The 25,459-nt window shown below is 40.3% G+C and overlaps 1 protein-coding gene across 1 annotated transcript in view; it reads left to right on the top strand.

Annotated features, from left to right (window-relative positions):
- The window catches only part of PEX14 (peroxisomal biogenesis factor 14), a 66,878-nt gene that overhangs the window by 36,217 nt on the left and 5,202 nt on the right, over positions 1-25,459 (top strand). Inside the window, exons 4-7 of the mRNA XM_084220321.1 lie at positions 15,787-15,909; positions 22,022-22,107; positions 22,721-22,823; positions 24,072-24,169. Of these exons, the coding sequence (XP_084076447.1) occupies positions 15,787-15,909; positions 22,022-22,107; positions 22,721-22,823; positions 24,072-24,169 (410 nt within the window). The remainder of the gene's footprint in view (positions 1-15,786; positions 15,910-22,021; positions 22,108-22,720; positions 22,824-24,071; positions 24,170-25,459) is intronic.

Genomic DNA, 25,459 nt, shown 5'->3' on the forward strand with positions numbered 1-25,459 from the left:
TTGCAGCTCAGGTAACTTGTTCTCTAGCTGCTCACACCAATGCCTGCACAGACCTCATCACTTGCACTTGCAAAGCTACAAGCAAGACCTGGAGTTCAGATACTGATAGCAAAAAATTATTGCAAGAGCATGCTTAATGTTTTAAGTTTCTAGTACAAATCAGCACACAGCAAGAGAAAGTTCACTAGCATAGGTAGAAGCAGGGAGGTGCTTTCTGATTATTTAAGAAGTTTGCGGCAGGTGTTCAAGTAGCATAAAGTAACTAACATCTTGTGTAGACTTACAGAAATGTAGAGGTTGCATGGAAGTCAGCACATTCTGCATTTTAATGATACTTTTCATTTCAGGATTTTGGAGCACATTGTACCCATTAGCTATGGAAACTTTGCAGCTAGCTGCATGGAGCATGTTGGATGGTGTTTATAGGGTTATCATCTATCATTATCAGAATCACAGTTTGATCTAGATCTCACTGTGCTTCCCACTAAAACGCATCCACCTCTGAGGTAGATGACAGCAGCTGTTCAACATCACTTTGTGATTTTTAGGAGAGGAAATGAAGAATACTTTATCTAAGTGATCTTGCAGAGGGAGCTTTAGGGATAGAGAATGTAATTACTGAGTAAAAAATTTACTAAGATTCTTGAAAAGCACCATGGGATATTTAATTACTAAAGATGGTTGTGCCTCTGTTTATGACTGTGCAAGACAGCTAGTGTGCCTTGTAATATTTTGCTAGGTTAAAGAAAAATATGTCCTACACCTGTCATGCAACCAGTTTGTTCTTTAGGTGCCTCCCATCCAAGCTTTGGCTCTACACAACCCTGCATAAATGGGGAAATGTGATTGTCTCCCAAAGAGCTTATTAGGGAACTTAAGAATGAAGAGTGAGAGAATGAAAGCTGTCATTGCTAACAAACTCACACCAGTTCCTATCTAAATCAGCATTAGGGGTAATCACATCCATTTGTGGCACTCTGCTGTGTTTGCCCAGTGCTGATAATGTTCAACATACACATTTCCACTCCTGGAGTATCATAATGCAGAGGAATAGATGTGCTTGTGATTCAGAAATTAGTTCCACCTTTCTGTGTTTTGTATTAGTTGCCTTCTTTTTTCTTCCTGAAAATGATTGAGAATCACTATCCATCTGCTTAGAAGGAGATGTCTTCCTGTCCTGCCACTCTTTTGCATGCGAATCTGTCACCTTCTGTTCAGTACCAGCCTATTCATCATGCTGACTCTTTTCCCCCATCAATTTTACCACTGTTTGTGTTGTCTGAACTTGTCATAAACTGTACAGATTTTCTTGGCTTCTTTGGTGACAAGGAATGTATAAAAATGTGGTAAACTGCTCAACCTTAGGACATCCTGGGAATCAGATATGGTGCTTCTTTGGTGGGTTTTGGGAAGAATATAGTTGAAGAAACCCTTCACTATAATTCCTCAAGATTTGAAAGGAAGTTTGGAAAAACTAGTCTGTTTAGTCCCTATAAACATGGAGAAATCAGTTTATTGCTGGTCTCTGACTCTTGTCCCAGTCACTAGTCATTTATGATAGGGCAGAAAACCATCCGATATCAGGTTAGACATAACTGCCCATGTGATGCAGTGTACAAAGGAAGCCAGTCCTTTCTTGGCTTGAAAATTATTGATAAATTGGAACAGACTGGTTTGATGCTTAGGAAGTTGTGCATGCCATAAAATGCTGTTTGTAAGCTTAATTTTAAGAAATAATTGGAATGTCATGGGTTTAATGATGTCTCTCCACTTGGCTATCTGACAGCGACTATTTAATGTAAAAGAGCCGTTAAAAATGGCTTTGCAAAATTAACTCCTATTGCTCATTGAGTGTGTATTTTGAGTCATATCTGCCTTGTTTACTGACAAAGTAATGTTTCCATTCCTGGTAGTACTGAAAAAACAATATGATTACAGCAGAGCGAATTGAAGCCTACCTAGAAGATAATGCTAAAATAGTCCATTATATTCCAAGGCTTGAAATCATTAGCCTTAGTGATGGGCACAAAAGACCCAGCCCCTAAGTCTGACTTGTAAATTTAAATATTTATTTATAACGCATTTGAGTGAAAGTAAATGCCAAGTCCAAGAGAAAGTCACTTCTGTAGTTACAATCTAAAAGCAGGCATGGGAGATCTGAGACATGATTGCATCCTTGGCTTTGGGTAAATTTCTTGTTTGCAGCTTGCCCATCTGTAAAATGGGGTTAATTACCACTTTTGCCTTATAGACTCAGTAAGATTTATGTTAGCTATGTTCATAAACTGCTCTGATATGCTTGTTTCAGAGTTCTTGCTGCTGCCATGTGTGATTTTTGAAGGTACTGCAGTAAAAGCCACACTTTCAGAGAGATTAGGAGTTTACTTCCATCAGCTGTGTATGGGAGGGGAAAGCTGCAAACTTTAGAATGTCAGAATGTCAAGGCTCAGGCAGATTGCGTGCAATCCTAATCCGGCCCTGCAGCTTTGACCTTTGAAGAAAGATTCACCTTGAGATGGTTGAAGAAATCTATGTATGTTTGTATAAAAACATTTCTGTGACAGAAGGAATTTGTTTTTCATGGTCATCCAGCTCAGGGTTTCCCCATAGTCTTCCGAGAACAAGTAAATGAATTCAGCTTCTGATCTGCTCTGAGATCGAACCTGGTATTCTAAGTCTAAGGAGACAGTTTTCCCTCTTGAGGCTAAAACAAGGAGTGTAGTTAGGATAGTCTGTGGTGTTCTGCTGAAATCCATTTCAGACTTAATGATACTTTCCTGCTAGGAAAGGTAAAGTAAGTTCCTGTATGAGATAAATCTATAGGATCTCTTATACAACTTATCTGTTCTGTTTAAAATGATGTCTTGGGTCCCCTTGAACATCAAATCCTACAGTTTGCTTTTCTGCTGCAAACTCTTTAATTTTAGTCTGGAGTGCAATCATTCTTTTCTTAACTAAGAGGTTAATTTAGTTTTTGGTTCATTCCTTGCTATTCTTTCTCCTGGAGCCTAGTCCAGGTGACTCCACTTCTCCTGGAGCGGAGCAGAGAATTCATTCTCATGAAACCCGAGGCGCCCTGAAGTAAAAGCTGTTGACTTTGTCATGCCGTGCAAATGTGCATTGCTTTTAGCAAGACAATAAAGGGTAAATGGGGTGATCTCTGCTCCTGCAGAGAGGTCAGGTGGTTACATTACACAATCTTCTAGAGCATCTTGCAGCAAATACATGGGTTATATTAAAAGTTGCAATCATATCATTTTTTAAAAGTAAATTGCTGACCTTATGCAGTGGAATCAGCTTTATTGAATTTCGCCAAAAATGCGTTTATAATCCCCCCACCCCTGCATACACATGATATTCATGTCCTTGCTGCCCATGTGGAAATGTCCCTTTTTACGGTGATAAAATTAAATTTGTCTTTGTCTCTGCCTTACCTCACCTTTTAAGATTCCATCCTTTAGAAACACCAGTGGATATCCATACCAGAGAATGTAGATGGGCAATATCCCTGCATGGCTGGTTGGCTGATTGTGAGCCAACTACCACGGAACAAATAAATAAGCATTCCACATTTAGAGGACAAATCAAGCTGAGGACAGATATAATATGGGTATTTTTCTAGGAGTGTTGTGGCCTTAGCATAGGTAAGAATTTATTTTGACTTGGAAGTGCCTACACTTTGCTTCTGGATTTTTTCTGATTGCTATGCAATATGAAATGTAAAATCCACTAACAGTTGTTGTGTTGCTCGTAGTGCTGTGTTACATGCCCTTCTTTAATAATAACTAACCATAAAACTCTCTGGGCTTTGGCCACCTACAGCCTCCTTCCTGAATTCACTTGAGAAAAAGCTGTTACGCAGCATGCTCAAGAATTTAACACACCTATTTCCCATATTTCTATGCCACTTCGCATCTTCAAAGTACTCTACAAATATTAGCTGACTAGGCTTCTGACACCCTTTATGAAATGGCAAGATTATAAGATTAATTTAAAGCATTTCAGATTACATTTTTTCCTCTTCATTAGACCTTCATATTCTCAAAAGAGTTTGCAAACTCCATATTTTAGTGGGAAACTGAGGAATTTTAGGTGGGGACACTGAGGCAGATATATTAACAGTTAGATCCGAGATAATTCTGACTGCTAGCCATAGAGCTATAAATACAACCATACTGTGCTATATTGTCACTGTGACGTACTGTATAGAATTTTCAGTAAAATTACTTAAAGCATTTTCATGTTTATCCACCATTCCAACCCCAGCTGCTTTGAGGGTTGGTGGAAGAGGTTAAGCTGGTTTTATTCAATAAAATCAGCACAAACCATCTAAGTAAATGAAGGGGCAGATTGGCCTCTGCAGTGTTAGTCTGGATCCCTTCTTACAGCATCCCCCAGCTTGTGTTTTTTATGTAGTGTTTAAAAGACTGTTGCTCAGAGGTACTGGAAAGAATATCAGAATATCATTACTCCTGCTTTTCAAGTAACCAGGAGAATGCAGCTGTTAAACTCAGGATATAAAATGCATGTTTAAAAGATGACTCTGTATGTGTTTAAAAAAGAGAGCGAGAGAGGATTCAAGGGAACCAAAAAATAGCAGGTTCCATTACTGTAATTAAATGGCAGCATTTAACCTATCAGGCCGTTGCGTGGATGTGAGAGACGAGCAGGGATCTGCATTTGAAATGATCTCTGTCTTCCTTGGGGGATAGAGTAGTTAAATAATTTGTTTGCGAGGTGTGAGTTTAGTGTCGGGTAAAGCGAGTGCTGGTGTGTGTGTCTCGTAAAGCTGGGATAGTTGAGAGTGGCATTCAGCAGCATATGCACTGTCAGGAGGAATACAAACTGCTCTTGCCCATTTGCTGGCTTCTCTGCAGTCAGGGCCTCACCTGGTCCCACATATTTCATCATAAAAGGAGAGCGTTTTCCACGCCAGGCCACCTGAGGCAGACAGCAGTAGCGGTAAAAGAAAACCAGGGAAGAAATAGAGGAAGAAAAGAATCTGAGTCAATTTTGTGAGCTTTTTTCCCAGTGGCTGCTGTAAGGGCTGAGTTGTTGTATGCCGTCATTGCGCTTGGCACTCAGGAGTCTGGGGGCTGTGCCATCCCTGGGGACCAAGGACGAAGCTGCTGCTCAGGGATCTGTCCCTTAGGCAGCACATCAAACAGTGTTGTACCTGTGCCTGGCATGGTTCCTGTGTGCTTTGAGACTGTGGGGTGCAGAGCCACGTGGAGAGAGAGGGATCTGCTGAGGGCAGCCTTAGCCCTTCATCATTGACCTCCACCCTGAACAGCCCTTTGGGCAGACCTGTACAGTGATGTTTGTCCACTTTATCATCCCAGAGAGGAGACACAGTCTTACATAGTGCTCAGAAGGGGGTGTCTTCCCATTTTTATTAACTCTCTTTTTATTTGTACAGTGATTCCTTTGTTTAGGGAATATTTCCTAGCCCAGGAACTCCAAGAGCTGTCCTCGTACTTTGAACTGCTTCAACTGCCTTCCTTACTCATCTGACTTGTGTTATATTGCAGGAACATGGCCCTAAGTGTTTCTTAATGTTCACTCCAGTTTCTGTGTGAATTCTGTATTGCCACTCCCATTTTAATTCCTGGGCTGGAATTTTTGTGATACATTAGAAGGCAACAGAAAGTGTTAAAAATACAGATATTTCTGTATTTCCTTACTGAATATTCAACCCCAGTGACTGGATTTTGAGGGGAGCACTGGGCTAAAAGGAGACCAGAGAAATGCCGTGTATTTTAGCACCCAATCAAAGCAATCCATGAGTCCTTCATGAGATTTAGAAATCTGAAACTATTTCCATAGATGATGTACCAAATAAATATGTTATTTGAATAAATTATTTTTTATATGCACTCAAGTGTGTATAAGGCATGTATAGATTCTGAAACCTGTCAGTCTTTGCACATGATGATTGTGCCAGTCTGAAATGGTTTAGAACAGATACAGTGTAATATTCTTTCTCTTTCACAGGCATAGAAACTGAGGCAGATGGAGGTTAAATGGCCTACACAAGGTCAATAGCAAGGCTGGGAATAGAACACAAATGTGTAGAGGCTTTTTATTATACTAATAAGGAAACTCTGGAGGTGTGTTTGGCATGGTAATCGGAACCCCAGAGAACTAGAAGCAGTTACTGTGTTCTGTGCATGTCCCGAGGGAGCAATGATGAAACTCCTTTTCTACCTTACCACTCCAGTTCTCCGTGTGTGGTCACCATAGTTTTTACACCACTTAACCTCGTTATTTTTAGTATTGTTAGCATTAGTCGTCCTTTGGGCGTTTAATCCAGGCTCTTTAATTTTCTCTGGAGCCCTGAAGAGCCCTGTGGAAGCCACAAGGGGAGAAAAAAAAGCAATAAACAAACCAAAAGATGAAAAATGATCTTTTGAAACTTCTTCTATTTTGTTGACTTGTCCCCTAATGTTTTTTGTCTTTGTTGTTCTTTCATCATGAAGGACCCTGCTTAAATGTCTAATCTTGGTTTCTTAATAGTTAATTTACTATTGTTTCTTTCTTCCCCACCCAAGATTAACATCCTGTGTGATGACATAGATAGTTGTTGTCTAAATGGATGTGATGTAACCAACAAAATTGTGTAGGGTGGGTGGAGAAATATTTATATACTTGTGTTAAAAATTACAAAGTAGGTTTGTCTTTTAAACAGAAGGTATTTCAACACTGTTACTGGCAGCATCAGCCTTTAATTTTACAGGTGGCTTCCTTTCTAGTAACATTCAGCAAATATTTTAATGGCATGTAAAAAATTTCTCAAAAACAGAATAACGAGGAATGAGGGTGATTTATAATCTGTAATGAATTCTTGCTGACGTTTCTTTTAATAATAGTGTGGTAGCATCTCTGTCTTTCTGGGGGAAGGGCAAACCAAATTTACCTGAAACATTTGTACCATAATAACAGAATATGTAGCATTTAGATGTAATTTTCTTAATTCAACTTATCTTCTTAGTGTGATGTTACCTGACTCACAGGTGTCTGACACTGTTAGAGGAGCCAAGATGCTCTGTAAGGTTGTGAGAAAATACCTGTCAGAAAGAGACATGTGTTCATGGCTCCACACCCACTGTTGGTTCCTTTACATTTCCATGTATTTTTACATGTTCTTAAAATGTGCAGCTGTAGCTACGAGTTCTCCATGCTCCCCATAGCAGCTTCCTGACAGAGGGAGTGTCCAGTGTGCCCTGTCACGCTGTGTGTTCAGTGCTTCACTGTGTGTTCTTCAAACACTCCAATTTCATTTATAGACACTTAATATGATTTTTCCTGTGATGAGTCTGTACAAATGTGTTTGTTTTGTTCCCTTCTAAAGTTCAAAGTAAAAGAGGAAATAAATAACATTGAGGGAAGTTGCTCTTCACGCTGCAGTTCATCTTCGTCTGCAGAGGCTGCTCTTTGTCTAAGGCAGAAAATAGCCAGGTGCTCTTGTTAGTGTGTTTGGGGCAATCAGTAATTCCAGAGTAATGCAAGGAAACAGAAATGGTGCATCAGGACAGATATCCCCATTCTTATATATAAAACAAAGGCATCCTTCAGATATTTTGAAAAATCTGGTTAAAAATTTCATAAAATGACTTGAAATTGTTGCTCTTTTACATGATTCCTTTCTTTTGAATGCCGATTTTGGCAGAAAGAGTGGCAGGTTCTAGAATTGCAAGCCAGCCCAGTCCAGTAATCCCAGATAATTAGTGACTGATCCAGAGTTAGGGCCAGGCTTCGAGATCAGACCTGATACAGTGTGTGCTCACCCCCATACCACAGAAAGGCCTGGGGATTCTTCGCTGCTGTAACAAAGAAGTTGGAGTTACAAATGTCTGGTTGGCTGCAAATCCCCCCTGGCCAGCTCCTTCTGGATCAGCATTGGAATTCTTGTGACATGCTGGTTCAAGTTGTTGGAAATACAATTTAAAATTGGTGTTCCGAAGGTAGATCAAAACCAAACCTCCTCTATTGCTGGTGTTTTACCTTACTTGAATTTAAGACCACCTCTGGCTTTCTATTTAGAAGCTCCTAAAGATAATATCACAGATCAAAGAGTAGCCAAAGGCTAATAATTTTGTTATTATTGCTCAACAAGCTGCTTAACAAAATATATTTTGTTCACACAAAATAAATGGATCTGAAGCACAAATGTTTTCTGTCACTGCTGCTATTAAAATATGTGGTAAGCTTTATAAGCTATGCTAGTGCATGGGTTTCCTAAGAGCTATGTATCAAACCGGGCTGCTTTTGGAAATGAACATGTAGAAGAAATGAATATTCTTTTACCCTTACAGAATGTTTCATGTTGTAGTTTCCAATTTAATAGGAAATTGCATAGGCCTGATATGTACTCTGGGCAAGTTACTTCATTTTTGAGTGCAGGGTTTTTCTTTGCAACCTTTCTTTCACACTGCTTGTTGGATGCTTTGGGTCTGACTGCTTTCTATGGTCTGCGCAGTTCCTGGCACCACACCTGCCCAGTGAATGCCTTCTGGGATCTCTGAGGAGTATTATGATGCAAATAATGAGGATCAGGAGCAGGAGTAGCAGCAGGAATTTACAGGTCACAGGCTGGATATGCTTGGAAACCTACCTGGTTAGTGTACCTTATACTTGTTTTCTCTGAATGCCTGGTCTTATTTCTAGGGAGCTGTCAGTTGTGGTAACGAGTCATGACAGTGCTGTGGTTCCTGGAGTAGTGTCTCTTCCATTAGCTGGATTTTTTGATCTCTAAGGACTTCTTTTAAACAGATGTCAGAGCCCTGGTTATGTACTATTCTTGATAAGCTACCTTGGAACTGGTATCCTGGCATAGTCTTCAAAGCCTTCAAACTCCAAGTAGATACTAATTTGAAATAATTTCAAATATGCAGAGGTTTTAGTTCTTATGTAGTGTTCTCACATCATGAACTGGCAGAATGTTCGTCCTGTGTTTCTTGTGGCACCCCTGGCTTCCAGGTTAGTCACACCTGTTGTGTCTCCAGCTCTAGCCATGCAGCAGGCAAGTGGACATAATCTACCAGTGTCCACTCAGAGGAGGTTTTACATCAGGGATTGTGCTTATGCTCGTATGATAATAGAAAGGAAAAGCTGGAGGCAAGAGACCCAAAAATAAAAATAGCACCATCACAGATGATGAGAAAATAAAATCTCCTTCCATTTTTAGGAGAGATTTTTATTTATGTTACAGAAAGGCTTGTTTCTTCTGTCTTTTTTGGTGACCATGCTGTTCTGAGAATGATTCTGTAATAGGCAGGTCTTCCGAAGAAGGTACCCAAGTTTGAATTTATTCTGTGTTTTTGCATATACTTGTTTGTGTAGGAATGTAAATGGGCTTTGTACCAAAACTTCTGGTTCTGTAGTTCGGGTTGGTGAGGATTTCTGGACCTGTCTTTCTTGATTTAGAGTCATGTTGCTATTTCCTTTTTTTCTCTAGTTTGAACTGTTTGTGGAGCAAAAATTATACCTGTTGAATTATGCTGTCTGCTGCCTGAAGAATTGTTCAAGAAAGAGTGTCCAAATCCTGTTGAGGCTGTGATAGCACTCCATCTACTGGGACTTTGGCATTGCAGAATCCCGAGCATGAGTCTAATTTTCCTCCTGCATGTTGTTCCTTGAATTCTCCTCTTAGTGCCTTGACCCCTCAAATGTACAGCTTAGTAGTGGGAGCTTTTACTAAAGGTTTCTTTCTTTCTTTCTTTCTTTTTCTTTCTTTCTTTCTTTCTTTCTTTCTTTCTTTCTTTCTTTCTTTCTTTCTTTCTTTCTTTCTTTCTTTCTTTCTTTCTTTCTTTCTTTCTTTCTTTCTTTCTTTCTTTCTTTCTTTCTTTCTTTCTTTCTTTCTTTCTTTCTTTCTTTCTTTCTTTCTTTCTTTCTTTCTTTCTTTCTTTCTTTCTATGGAACAGAGATAACATACTTCATATAGGCAAGGGGCTTACTTTACACTAGAAGAGGAAGACCTGACCTCTCTTGCTGCAAGTGAAACTGTATTTTCCCTGCCTTGAAACTACCAGTGAAATGCATTTTGGACTGACTTATAATGCTGTGATTTATGCTGTGGTATGCTTTGTGATATTACAATGTCCTTTTGCCTTTGTGTTTGATTTTCTCCCCTCTGATAAATTTTACTGGGTATTTACCCAAAATGCCCATAGGAGAGTGAGGCATTCTCACTGTTTGCTGCATTCTCACTGCTCTTTGCTGCCTCAGAGAAGGAATCCCATGGTTTTTTCCCCTCCAATTAACCTCACTGCAATTTCTTTTTTTTTTCCCCTCCTTGTTCTGAAATAGTATTAACATGGGAGATATTTTTAAATAGGAAACTGGAAGAAAGCATGTTTCTTATTCTTATGCATACATGTTACACACAAATGTGAATGAGTGACCAGAAGCAACTTCTTCATTTTCCGTTTTGAACTTCTCATATATATAAAACTGCAAAGAAAAGTTGTAGTACTTGTTCTGTTTCTTCCATTCCAAGACATGCTAAGCAAGTCACTTGCCCTTCTTTATTCAGAGTGAAAATACTTTGATCCAGTTTTCTGAAGACAATACTCATTTCATGAGAATATTTAATCAGTAGAAAATAGAGAGGATTTAGTTTGTTTGTTTAGTATTTAACCAAGTGAATAAGGCAGATTAGGGGAAGGGGGGACACTGGACCCATAAACAAGGTGATATATAATATTTTTTTTCGTTCTCCTTTTAAATAAATACCGATCAGCTTTATGTTCAGAGACAATAGGAGCCGTTGGCTTAAATTTGCAGTTTACTGTATTTATGGCTGTAATATCAAGGTGCTGCCGTCGTAATTTCATGCCCCAATGAGAAGAGCAAGGTCGAAGCAAATGCTTCCATCGGCATCTGCTAACACACTAACTCATAAACAAGGCCCGGCTGGATCAGGTGGCACGGAATAATACAGGCTAATGAAATACAGCACAGCTTTCCATTACTGTTAGTTTTTACAGTGTCGTCATTACGTGTAATTTATGTTTAAAAAATTCAATTTTATACAAGGCTCTGGGAAATAGGGGTCTGCAGGTCACCCGACGACTTTTAACGGCTCTGAGAGTCCTTATTGCACTCTATGTTCCAACAAAATGTTAATAATAAATAATAAAAAAAAATCCTCTTTTACTTTTTCTCTGGTTTGCATATCTTGCTCTGTCTTTTTAATTACAAGTGGCTAAGGAGAGTTTGGGGCTCTATCTGATGTCAGGAGTTATCCCCTTTGCTGATGTTCCCAGAGGGGGGTTACTATCTGCTTGCTTTTCTTTTGTCTGTCTATCAATCACCCGGGATCCTGTAAATGGAGTAAACACAGCTGAGGAGAGGGAGATACTTAACAACCTCTCTCCCAAACCCTCACCCTCTGACATTGCCCTCCTCTCCTCCATTACACTTCATTTTATTATAGACTCCAAAAAGCTTAGCTAGGAAGAGAAACTGGTGCTGTATTTATTTATTTATTTATTTATTTATACTTGTTATGCCAAAATACTTTTTATTTTAACCTTTTCAGTCCTGGCTGACTCACTGTGTAATTCCTAGCATTGTTCTGTTAGTCTGATTTTCCTTCCTTATTTTAGTGCTGTGCAGCTGAGGTGAGAGCACCCTTATCAGTTCTGATTGCTGCTTAGTCACCCTGATGGGTTAAAGTGTATCATGTTTCTGAAAGATTGCACTCGCATAATTAACAGTCTCGTAGATGAATAGAGCTGTAAGAATTCAAAGCCCTTTCAGCAACTTTTCGAATTACTTTTATTTCTGCATTTCTCAGCCTGACAGTTGAGACCAGTCCATGTTCCTTTGATGTGTGGGTTCCTTTACTAAAGTTTGAGCTGGAAGTGCAGTAGCAGGATGTTTACATTCAAATGTAGTGTCTCAGTGTAAATTAAGGGGAAAAAATCGGAGTGATGTTTCTGAAACCTTAGGTTTTATTCAAATATTGGGTTGGGATCCACCTCGTGAATGACCATGTGTGAAAGAAAATGGATCAGGAGACTTTGCCTTTTTGACCTTTTTGAACATTCAGCTAAGCACAGAGTAGGACGTAGGAGACAGATTTGATAACAGTCACCCAGCATTGCACGTCACTGACTGAACAGGTGGAATCATTAGTCTGGATCAGATCCCAGAAGGATTTTATGATGATTCTTTTAAAATGTGGCCATGTTCTTTCTGAGCAGAGTTGACTCAGTGGCTTCCAGGAACAGAAGTGTAATGTCATTTCAGGGTGCCGACCAGCAGATCTTCCTTTTAGTCATGTGATACCAGGTGCTAACTTCAGGTGGTCATGTAGTTTGTTGTAGCTAAACAAGTTGTCCTGTCCTACTTTGTTTTTGCCTTAATAGAAAGTGTGTGGGGGAAAAACCAGCAGCTGCCACCCCCTGCCCCACAGCCTGTCCTGCCTTTTGTCCCTGCTGAAGGTGGGTGGGGGGTTGCTTCAGGGTGGTCTCCTAGAGTGGTAATAAAGCTGGCTTTGGAAACCCGCAAAGAAACTGATTTTTTCCCACCACCTTTCTTTATTATGGTAGAATTGTTAATTTCACCTAAACAGAAATGTCTCCCCAAAACTGATGTAGCCTTCAGGTTGTGAAAATCTTGTGTGAATTACTGGACTGAGCAATGTGAGGAGGAATATAATGAAGAAAAATATATTTTCAGTGCATAGGATGGGAAAAGAGTTGTCACTAATATGCCAGTGCCTGCGTCAGAATAAGAAAATGCAGTGGCTCATCTGGTTATGTTCATTGAAGGATTTTACATTGCAATTATTGCTACTGTGCTTTGACAGAAAATAGGTAAAACATCTCCTGAGTTTTATTTTCTGTCTGCCAGAGGTTCAGTTCTGACCTTGGAGCACTTCTCATGTCTGTATGTCTCACCTCTTCCTCATCTGTGAAATATGGGTAACAGTACTGTAAGTACTTCTCTACTTCAGAGTGATCATAAGAGGAACAGTATTTTGATGTACGTGAGGTCCTTAAACAGAAAGAGATATTATAAAAGGACATAAACAGACAGTGAAGTCCTAAAAGTTCCTGTACAAAAGAGCTCTTTAATACAGCAGCTGAGGGGCAGGCACCAAGAGATGCTTGTGGCAACCCATTTCATTCTCTCACTTGCTCTGTTTCTGTGTTTGACTACAATTTACAGAGGCTGTGATGCCTGCAAATTGAGTGGCAGTAGTGACAATCAAAAAAGAGGGTCAGCAAGAGCCTTTGAGTGCAGAACAGTCATGGGTGCTGGATTATTCAAATCAACACCCTGAAGCCTGAAAAGGAATTTTTAAAACTTTGTGAAAATTATGACTAATTCTTTGCAATGGCTGTGGTGCTGTAGAGGAGTGAGACGGATGTTGGGGGAAGGGAGCGGGTTTGCATTCTGTGGGGCTCTGAAGACAGTTTCCGTGCATCCTTCTCCTCAGCTCAGTCCTTGCTCAGTACCCTCTGCGGTTAGATTATTCCTTGCAGATAGCAATCAACTGGAAGGAAGTGTGTGTCTAATTTGCATGAGATTATTTAAAACAAAAAAAAGGTCTGCATTAGTCAGGGTGATGGTAAACAACGCAAAGAGATGCCTTTTATAATATAGCCGTGGCTCAGCTTTCAAAGCCAAATATAATTCACTTACAATTGGCAGTTTCCTTTATTGTTCCTTTTAACCTTTTGCATTCTGCATGGACTTGATCTTACTGCAGCCACAGAACAATGGAAATGTTTGCTTTCCAAAGTGTTGGAAAGTGGATTTAGAGCAATCCCACTGTTAACTGAGGTGATTTTCTTGAGATACCTGTTTGGGAGCTGTACTAGACACAAAGCCCCAGTTTTTGTGACACTGCTTTTGCATCCGAGGGCAGTGGTATTATTTTTAGGTTGCCAATTTCCTGCTAGATTAGAACAATGAATGAACATGGATACTTTTTCATGTAGTGCAGTGATAAGACTGTGATAAAATATTGGAACACATGACACTTAGATCTGGCTTCGAAATTCACACTTTTGTATGTAATTAATATATCCAAGTTGAATAATTTGGGTATGGAAAATTCATACTGTGTGCATATATAGGTGGTGAATTTGAAAAAAAACAATCATTCCGAAGGGAACTGTGATGAAGTTAGCTATAATTGCCTGAGGACAGCCTTAGAATATCTTGTCCATTTTTGTTACTGTGCGTGAGAAATGATCAGCATGAAGACAGGTGTATTTCTGAGTGCAGAGATGACTTGTCATTACTGAGTGTCCACTGTGCAGACTTACTCTATATATATGCTTCAGGAATCAGCTCCAGGACTCCCTTGATCTTGAGGCCAAGATCACAATGCCTTAAAAGCATCTTGTCCAGATGAAAGAAGAGGTTTTCCCTGCAATCCCAGTCTTCTTCTCTGATATTTAAGAATGGATGTAGTTGTGATGTTCATCTCTCTGTAATATTAAAAAGCTAGGGTTTTTAAGGTGTTAAGTTCAGGAATTTCATCTACCAGCAGTACTTTATGGATCTCAGGCAGGGGTGATGGAGAGAAAGTATTGCCCTATTTTTTTCCCAATGCTGTCCTGTTCATTCCATTTTCCTCACTGTGCTCAGTCCCTTCAAGAATCATGTGAGAATCAAGTGGTCTGCCTCTTATCTTATAAATCTCTTCCCTTAAATCCATATTCTCACTTCCCTCTTTCTGAGTGTTCTTGCATGCCCTGGATGGATGGTGAAAGGTCCCGAATCCCTTCACATGTTCCTCGTGGCAGGGACACTGGGTTTTAATGTGCTTCTGTGCAGGAGAGTAAATGCCACACAGCTGTCCAGCTCCCACTTCACGACTGCCATCTGAGTACTAAATTCTTTTTCTAGAGGATGTTTTCTCTTGTTGGAAAAAGTAATCCAGCTGTGCTTCCTTCTTCAGAGATGCTGGTCATTGTGAATCCTTTAGCTGCTTTTCTTTTCCCCCTTGTTGGCCAAATAGTTTCCATGTGTTGTGGCCAATTACAGATGGTCATCCTAGCATTTCCTGATGGCAGGAGTCACTGCAACAACACATACCATGTGTGCAGTGTTACTCCAGCTCTGTGTGAAATGAAAACCAGGCTGCCCTGGGGCAATCTAATCATGCACCAATGGGCCGGGGCAATGCTCAGCTGAAAGTTGGGCTTGGCCTTGTTTTGATCTGTTTTGTTATAGTTTTATTTCCTCCTTACATTCTGTGTCCCATTCATACTAATCACAGTCAGTCCTGATTTTTTTTTCTTTTTATTTCTGCATTTGTCATAAAATAAAGCAAATTATTCCCGTCTTCGGAAACGATCTAGACTAATTAGTCGTCTAACCCAATAATTAGTTTTTTGTTTCCCTGTCTGTTTTCATGCATTATTGTTAGTTTTTTCCCCTCTTTTTTTTTTTACACCATTACAGATTAAAATGAGCCACATTTGCAGTTGATGGTATCTTTTTTTCGGGGGAAGAATGGAGAATTGCAATAGAAAGCTACTTCAAAAGCAGCAATAAACTCAAGGATAAATTAAGGAAATTGAATGAGCCACATTTGGAAGCAGCGTTGAGGCTAATATTCTGTCGCTTAAGGTTAAATTGCAACAGAGAAAGAGAGAGGGAGACATTCCAGTGAATCCAAAATTGGGGAGGCATTACTGCTCAAGTCAGTGCCAAAATTCTTTGCAGCTTGAAAGGGTTCTGCCTGGCTTGAGAATTTAATTATGTGTGCATAAAGTGGGTAAAGGTGCTAAACTGATTTCATTTCCTCTGCTCCCCCAGGCCTGACAGATGAAGAAATCGACCTGGCTTTCCAGCAGTCGGGCACGAGCGTGGATGAGCCACAGTCCCCAGGTCCTTCCACACAGCCGGTGCCAGCTCAGCCTCCTCACCCCGTGGTGTATAGTAAGTGCCACTTTGAAAAATACCTGCTCCCAGCTGCTTTCTGCTGTGATTCCTGCCGCAATTCACAGATTCCATGCCACATCCTGGATTTCAGTTCAACTGATGGCACACTTTTTGTCAGAATCAGACGCCAAATGTTATTTGAATGCGCTGGGTGGTTGTTGGTGCCTGTGATAAGATCATGTTACACAAGGAAAATGAGATACAAATGATCACTGTCTACAAGCAAATGTCATCCATACCAGCCTGTGACACCTCTTGACCTGAAGGTGGAAAGTCAATGCAAATTAGATTCTGACACACTGTAAGGACATCAGAAAAGCACTTTGTCAACACGGGACTCGGTCTCCCCTTCTAAAACTTGGAAAACTTTTCTCTCTGATCTTAAATAATCTGAGGTGACAGCAGGAATTCTATGTAGACTATGAGATATGATTGTATGATTTTTGTGTACAAAATACACTCTCAAAGAAATTGTAGCATCCCAACATAATCTGTGTAGACTGAAAATTTACATATATATTTGCATTTTAAAACAAACCTCGCAAAAAAGTATCTAAACTCCAAACAATAAAAACCAAAGTACAAACCATTAAAAATCCATCAAAAGAAGCTGTTCAGCTCACATGTGTCTGGTAGTTTGAAAATCACTTCACTTACCTGCCAAATAAAAAGAATAGGATTTTGTTGCTGCTCTTAAACAGCTCTGTGGCAGATATTGACTGATGTAACACTCCACTTAGAGCTGTGTTTATTAGTTTATGGCACAGGTTTGCTATTGCTGGAGACAATACTAGACTTACTTTTTGAGATTTTAGTTGCTCTGATTTGGCACAGTTTGAGATGAAAAACTTTTGTGATAATAGTGGGCTCAGAACTGGAATATTTCTGGCTGTTGTATTGTTTGTGCTTGTGAACTCTAGGGCTGAATTCTGCCTCCTGGGCTAATTCCTGTCTGCTGTAGTCCACAGAAAATGCCAGGAAAGCAAAATCTGCTGTCTGGCTGTAGAAGCAGGGCCAGATCCATCTTGGTGCTGTCCATTGCTCATTCAGATAACTCTTACTACAACCTAGTACTGGAAGAGTTAATCTTCCCTTATTTCAGTGTTCCACTAGCATGAGTAGAGCAGGGAAGAAGCATGCAGTTCAGCCTGGGAAACACCGTCATCACTGTTAACCCTGGCAGCTTTATCACTCTTTGGTTGTTTTCCTTTTGCTATTTTGGGTTTCCTCAAAGCAGCAGCTCCCATTTTCTTCTTGCTAGGTAAGAATCTTAACTAAAATTTCAACATCAGAATGTTCCCAGTAACAGCTTGAAAGAGAATTTTGAAAGTATGATTCTGAAATGCTTGGAAATCAAAGGTGGCTAAAAATACCACCAAATAAAAGCCTTCACAGAGATTCTAATTGTAAACTTGTGCTGTAGCTTTGTGATCTGGTTGGTGCTTTTCAAATAATTTGAACCCAAAGCTTTTCCCAGGGAGGCAGTCCTTTTCAGCAGCCCCCAGAACTGGGGAAGGGCTGACAATTAATTCATTAGGTATTGCTCCTTCCCACTCTAGCCATTTGTAGTAGATCTTTGATTTAAGCTTAACCTCTAAATGGATGCGTAAAAAGAATAAATAGCTGGACATACATGGTATTCATTTCACCAAAATACTTGTTTAGATTGGTTCTCATCTGTGCCCTGTTCTAGTTCTTGGCTGGTGTAGTCTTGGTGGGTGTTAATGATGGATCCATCTTTGTTGTCTTCCTATTAAGTGCTTTCCATGGTATCAGAACTGCAAAAGGAATATGCATATTTTTCTAGGCCTGATGGATAGGACTGTGCAGTGGCTCAGTGCTCCTTCAAGGTGTGTTGTTTGCTGTAGGTTATTTTATCAGTTGGATGCTAGTCCTGTGATGAATACTTCTGAATTGGTCCTGCTTCAGGACAGTTTTTTCTGTGATAGTTTACTAAGCCAGTTTATCTTTCACAGTCTTGTCAGGGGTTGCCCTGTACAGAGCAAGATAGATACTACTTTTTTTGTCTTGCTTTTTATCTCACAGAGTGTTTGTGACACTGAGCTGGAATGCTGCTAGAGTAGAAGTTTGAAAGAATATCTAAATGACCAGGGAGACAGAGAGGCAGCTCAGTCTGTACATTGACTTGGTGATGGGAACGACTCATGTTGAAGAGCTTGTATTGAAAAAGACTGCAAGCTATATTTGCCTTCCCCAAAGAAGGCATTGAATTTCTTGTGAAGCAATATCTCATCTGCTAGAGTTTAGGTCTTCAAGACTGGACCACTTTGTGATATCTTTGGTTCTTTTTAAGGGTTATTTTGAGTAGTTCTGAAACCTCTACACAAAATGCAAAGTGAGGAGGTTTTTGTGCTGAAAACAGAGGCTTGTGTTTTAAGAAATCTAATTTCTCTCTGCGCCCTCTTCCCACAAGGTGCTGCTGCTTCATGTTTAAAAATTACATTGGAACTGTGGGTTACAAGTGCAGAAGTTCAGGATGGTTCAGAACCTTCTCAGGCATTTCTTCAGCAGGAATGAAGCAACAGCCAAGCTGATGATGTTGCCAGTAATACAAGTGTGAGATGCCCTCTCCTGTGAGTCACAGCAGTAAATCCTGGGTACCCCTTTTGAATTTGCTTCCTTGATCTCCTGCTGTTGCCACCACAGTGTGTTCTATTTCTTAAATTCATACCACTTAAATACTTCCTTTTGTACAATTGAACTTAATGTTCTAATGTTTTATTGGAAGTATCTGTAATTTGTATACATACTTCCTAATTCTTGAAGAGTTAACAAGAAAAAAATGCACATGTAAGCCATCAGAGTAGCATAGGTTTTTTATGCTGAATCCCTTCTGGTTGAAGAGAAAGTATAAAAACTTCTTTGGGGAAGAGACAATAATTAAATTTCTAGTATTTTAGGTCAATACCATCTCTATTACTTCTCCTCTCGTTCTGGAGGAGTAATTCCTTCTCTCCAGTTTGTACTTTTGCCAAGAGGTGTCAAAACTGCTTTTAAAAAAAGCTTAAAGAAAGCTCGAATTTGATTAATATAGAGAAACAAGACTTTGCCTGACTGATAATAAAACTGATAAATGACATTTGAATTACTTGTAGCAGTAATTTATTACATAAAATATCTTTTATTTGACATGCGATTAGTTGCTGGAAGCATCACTCAATCTGACTAGTTTAAACATGCTCTAAAATGAACCCCCAGTAAAAAAACAGGGCTGTCTGCTATTGGTGTTATGAAATACACTAATCCAGCAGTGAGGACAAAAATCTGACTTTAAATATTTCAATGATTAATTTGTTGTTTGTGTTTTTGGTTTTTTTACCATATAATTACAAGCAAACTCAGGGGAGTTTCTGAGCAAGGTGTGCAAAGCTGCATGCTTATCATCCAGGTATTGTCTGTGTTGTTCCCCACGGTATTTATGGTCTCCATTTATGGGGGTTTGTGCAGATTTTACACCTGCTTAAAAATCAGCTCCAGTGACTTTTTTCTTGACATTTGGATCTTCTTTTCCCATCCTTGTGTCTTCATTATGTGGCAGTCTGTGGAATACAGACTGTTTCCTCCTACAATTAAACTAGAATCTAAACTCTTCCTTTTTTCCCCCCAACACCTTTCCATCGATTCACTGTTTTCTTTTGGAAAATCACTTCTTCCAGCATCAGTTTCTACAGTTTTAAATCTGGATACTAGTGAAGCTGACCTTAAGCTGGATGCACAAGGCCTAATTAGTTGCTGTTAGGAAAGTAAATTCTTAGGTGAATGGGGATCTTAAAAATAGTGTTTATTCTGGAAATGCAATTTACAGTGACTGCTGAGGAAATTAAACATACTTAGAAAAACCGCAGATTTATATCTGGAGAAAACATCTGTGTCCCTTCCGTTGGACTTTTGACGGTCTCTTAGTAGAATGGTTTGGTACTTCTGCAGTGCCTAAAGTAACTGGGCTGTCAGTGATTTTTCACTTTATCTGAATTTTATTTGTTTTACAAGTGGAGAAATTGATATGCAAACAGTCAATGTGAGCATGTAGCTTAAAATGAAGAAACTCCTAAGTCCCTCTTCATGCTTTAGATTAGAGAATTGCAGAGAAAAAGAAAGGTTGAGTGTGGAATTTAGGCAGAGCTGTGACATTCCTTGTAACATTGTGAAGTTGCTGTGGTCAGTGCAGAGCCTTTACTGCATCCCTCACTTGCTCACTTCTCCTCTCCACCCCCTGCGCTTTTTTTTTTTTTTTTTTTTTTGTCACAAGACAGATTTCACACATCTCTAAAATGAGTAAAATGGCATTTCAGCTTCTTGTCTTTATAGACTCTCTGAACTTTAGGAAAGATCATTCTGGTCCCTTTTCATTAATAATGAAAACCAGGGGGCAATAAAATGTTCTTAGCTCAAGCATTATAGGAATGGAGGGAGAGATGAGTGAGGTGAAAGGGCATAGCAGATGGATTCCTACAGGTGTGTCTCCTTCCTGCTCGGAGGTCAGTGGAGCTGGGAGGGAGTTTGGGACAGCCCATCAAGGACAGCCATAGGCAGGATTCACAGACCCCTGGGATAATTAACCCTGTACAACAGCAGCTCAGCCTGGAACAATTTGTGTTGTCATAGAAGGGTATTTTTAGTCAGAAGTTCAGGGGAGAGGACTGGACAACCAAGAGACTTCAGATACCAGAGTGACAGTGGGGGCACAGCACAGAGGGGAAAGTGGGAGAGATGGCTGGGGTTCACAGCAAGATTAGCAAGAGATCATTTTAAATCCTGACATGTACACAGCCAGTTACTGCAGCTTAGCTGACGTGTGTTAACTCATTAAGTTAAAAAGTTATGATAATTTGATCATGTGCCTAAGCTCCAAAACTGCAACTGCAGCAACCCAAAATACTCCTGGTGACACTATTCACCAGTTCTGACAGAGATGCCTTAATTTGTTCTAACCAGAGGATAATTTCAGCTAAAATGTAGCAAGAAGCTCTGAGAGCCAGTATCTGGGAGATAGACCCAGATACTCTAGATCCTAAGTGCTAGGATTAGGGGTAACTTTTGGAATGAAATGCCTGTAGAAGAATTCAGCAAGAAGCAAAATGGCAATAGGTGAGCAAAGCAGAAAGGAGACCAGAGGCCACCCATTTCAGCTGGCTAAGCCTCCTAAATTGAGACTTTGGAGAACATAATGCATTTATAAGACATTGTAGTCACATGTAGATTTGGAGACCACACTGGTCTCCCATCTCGGCAGTTCTGCCCACATCCTGCCATTGCACTTTAGGCAGATCGTTCTGCACCCTCTTTATTATTAAAGAAAACCGGGGGCAGGACAAGGTTCGTACAGCGAACTGCGAGGGAGGTGACAGGATAAGTCTGCTGGAAAACTACAGGTATCTTCTGATTCTGCTGAAGGAGCAGGGCATACCATATCTTTGCTTTCCTCTGTGGAGCCTCTGAGCTTCTGTGCACAATTGTGTGTTAAATATCTCAAGCTTTTATCTGCTTCTTTACCTCTCTCTGTAGATACTTAATTGCATATTTTCTCTCTGCACTTTATGTGTGCTTTGGTCCCTATTTGTAATTTAAGCTTGAAAGACAGTGGATCCTTCCTCATTGAAATGGTCCATAATTGCTGACACAGTTTTCATAAACCCATTTATTGCCCTGATAGATTTCTCTTCTTTCTTGAAACACTCACTTCCTTCCTCCCTTCCTCCCTCCCTCCTTGGGTCTCTGGTTCTGTCCCCATTTTCAAAAATTTATGATACTGAAGAACAATATCCAGGTAAGGAGTATTCAGGTAAGGAGTTAACGCCAGCTATTACTAGCCCCAGAGGCAGTTACCTGGGTTCAGAGTGCCTTCTACAAGGAAAGAGTAGGGCAAAACAGCTTGATGGACCCTCTTTAATTGCTGCTGTGATTTTTCTCCCTGTGACACTTATAGGCCAGAGTCAATACCAGAGGTCTGGCCAGACTTTTAACTGTCCTCAGTCAAAGGCCTACACACTGTCTGTTAATCATTAGTCTTTTCTCTGATAAAATGGATGTACAAAAATGTTGTCACCTGCAGTTCTGACTATGATTATTTCTTGATTATGAACTTTAGGTCCCCCTGGCTCCAGATGGCGAGATTATGGGGCTTTGGCTATCATAATGGCAGGAATTGCCTTTGGATTCCACCAGCTCTACAAGGTAATAGGTCCCTTGCTACTCCCACACTGTACTCTTAGAGAAATATGTTATGCTGCTTGTGTCCAAATGCTCATGCTGGTTCCAAGCTGGTGAAGCATCTCTGTTCTCACTGGCACTGCCATTGGTATATTTGAGAAATGTAGACACTTAACATGAAAATGCAGAGTCAAAATGTGGCAAGCAAACAAAACTAGTTTCTAGCTGTGGATCTCAAACTACTAGAAATAAGGTAATTTCCATTGCTTATGCTCTTGTTGAAGCATATTCTGTTCCTAGGATGCAGCTGCAGAAGGTTCTATGATAGCTAGAGTAGAGCTGGGACCTATTATGTCCAGTTCACCCTCTTCAGGGGTGGAAGATTTCATGGTTGTGTCCAGATTTAGGAACTGGTTTTCAGTACCCTGACAAATCTAACCACAAAACTCTTCTGCTACTTCTTTTAGCACTTGCTGTAGAGGGAATTTCTTTTCTCAGCCAGATGTGTGGATAAATGATCGCTGGCTCTGTGATAAAGGCTGAGATTTGGGGGGTGGGATTTGAGGATGTTTCAGGTAGATTAGAAATAGCACTTTGCACATTGCTGTTTCCTGAAAAGTTTTTGTACTCCATGCAGAAATACCTGGTCCCTCTCATCATGGGAGGCAAAGAAGACAGGAAACAACTTCAGAGGATTGAGTCAAACATTTCTGAGATGAGTGGCAGTGTGACACAGACAGGTAAAGATTAATGACTCCATCAATTCACCCCTCAAAGCTTTTCTCCCTGTATCCTCCATTCTGCCAAGACCCCCACCCTTTTCTTTCCCTCCATCTCCACTTTATGTGGTGACTTCATTTATCTGCTCTGAGAATCTGTTCACATTTGCAAATGAAGCCGCCGTCATTTCGGTTTAATTTGAAATTGCTTGTTTACTGTCGGCACGGCCTCAATTAATTATGTTTTTACGGAAAGGCTCCCAACCTCAGAATATTAATAAGGGGAATAAAATGACAGCCTTTTGGAGGGCTGTAAAGTTCATTTTTAATTTCTGCTTCTCTGATGTTTTCAGGGGCTTTTTTTTTTGGTGGTTTCTCCCCACCTTCCATCTGAAAATCGGAGGAAGGGTCAGGAGAGTCTGTAATTACTGTGCCTCTCTGACCTTAGCCACCTTCTATGTTATTGACTCTATAGGGTGTCTGTTCATTACCCGAGGCCCTAATGATGGTCTGGATTAGATGTTACCTGTCACACCAATAGAGTTTTTAATTTTATTTATTTTATCAGCTTGTTTACTCCCTGTAAGTTTTGGATAAAGTGCCAAAGTAGAAAAAGTTCTACAGCTGGAGTCCAGCAGAAGTTATTCAGTGTTTGTTGGAGTGTAGGAATACAGGGTGCTCTCTTGAAATAAAAGGGGAAAAGTGCAAAGTATATTCAGTTTGGATGAAAAAACTATGATTTTCAGCAGTAAGTTTATCAAGATATTGGGGTTGAAGGAGCTAGTAAGTTGAGAATGGGAGGATGCTAATTACACTTCTCATTGAAGGGTGAGAAGAAAAGCATCTTTCATTTCTCATGATACCCTAAGGTCAACCCTGAGTGCAGCCTCTTCCCAGACTGGAGTTAGCTCCAGTGTTTGCCTGCAAGAGCCCCGAGATAGATAAATGATACAAACATTGTGTAAGTTCAGGGAGATGTACAAATCATAAACCAATATAATTAAAAGGGAGAGGTTTTAGACGGATATACTGTGGGCTATAGACATCTATACAATGGAAAGATAAACTAGAAATACTGGAGGTTAGATGCAGTGCAGGTAGATTACCCGTAGTGCAAATAAATCATATGGATTAAAGTGAGCAGGCGGGCATAGATAAATTAAATATAGTAGGAATAGAGGCATCTTTGTAGCTAGACAGCAGGAAAGGCGTGGTGAGTGTGTATATGTGGATGTATCTCAGTTTAACTCTTCTGATTTTCCCTTGCAGTGACTCAGTTACAGACAACCTTAGCAGCTGTCCAGGAGCTGCTAATCCAGCAGCAACAGAAAATCCAAGAGCTCACCCAAGAACTGGCTGCTTCTAAGGTACCAACTTTCAACTCTTCACCTGTAGAGCGTTGTCAGTTTTGGAGCATGCATGGCTTCTTTTGTGGGCACATGGAAAGCTCCTGTTGGGTTCACAACCCAGCTCTGCCGTATCGCCAAACAGTTTTTTTCTGCATCTGACTTCTTCATGGGTGGTGTGGTCAGAGCACTGGATATGAGTTGGGTACTCACAGAAATACATATGATTTTGGAGAGGGCTTTACTGTTTTGGATGAAGCTCATGTGTCTGAGGCCTCAGGTTTGTTCTCAGCTCTGTATCTTCTGTGCTGCATTTGGGATTAAATTATGGTGGAGTTAGTCCACTGACCAAAAGAGGCAAAGACAGTTGTGCAGAGAATTTTTTTGTGTATGTAATATGTAATTTTACACGTCTGTAGTTCTCCTGTATTTTGTATGTCCTGTTCGGCCAAGCATACACTTGAAAGACTGTATTTAAGTCACTTGTTCACATCCAGGTAATGGCAAACATTCTTACTATTTGGGTTCTTGTTTCAATGATTTTGGTCAGCTGAGTGTAACAGGTGGCCCCATTACAACCCTGTTAATGACACACAGTGACCCATTCCCCTTGACTCTTGACTTGACCTTGGCAATAAAACCATCAATTCTGGCTAGTTTGTGTTGTTACATGTGTAAATAAAATAACCACTTTTAACCAAAATTGATTTTCTTTCTGGCAATGAGAATTAGTGCTTTACTCCTTGGCCCAAGCATTCTATCAGACAGAAACTGTTGACATGTGAGGCAGGGTGAATATAAAGCAGTCACATGGAGATGAAATCCTCCTTTGACTCACGGACTTGGATTGTTCAAGGCCAAGATTGTTCACAGTTATCTTGTGGTGTTCTCTGAACAGGGAGAGTTTCCTGTCAAATCCTTTAGGGTGTTACAGCCCTTTACCTGTAGCAGGAACAGTTGTCTTCTCCCCTTAGCAGACTTTAATCTGATGCAGATCCTTTGATGGTGTGTAACTGGTGGGCCACAGCTGACTCTGTGCTGTGCACACTGTACAGGAGGAATCCCTCAGTGGCACAGCTGTAAATGCAACCATGAAAGCCAGTTTATGGTCACAACACTCTGCTTCAATTTTCCTTGGGAACTGTGGCCTGACAGTGGCCTGGAGCCAGTCCGGAAATTGGAAAACTGTTTTCAGGTCTTAAGTGTTAAGATTAAGAACACATGTTGAGCTTTGAGAAGGGAAAAGGCCATAAGTCTTGGTGGTTTAGAGAGTCTTGAAGAAGTTTTCCTTCCCCCCTCTCTACCCCCTGC

This window comes from Fringilla coelebs (assembly GCF_963513975.1).
Source record: "Fringilla coelebs genome assembly, chromosome: 22".
Classification (NCBI taxonomy): Eukaryota; Metazoa; Chordata; class Aves; order Passeriformes; family Fringillidae; genus Fringilla; species Fringilla coelebs.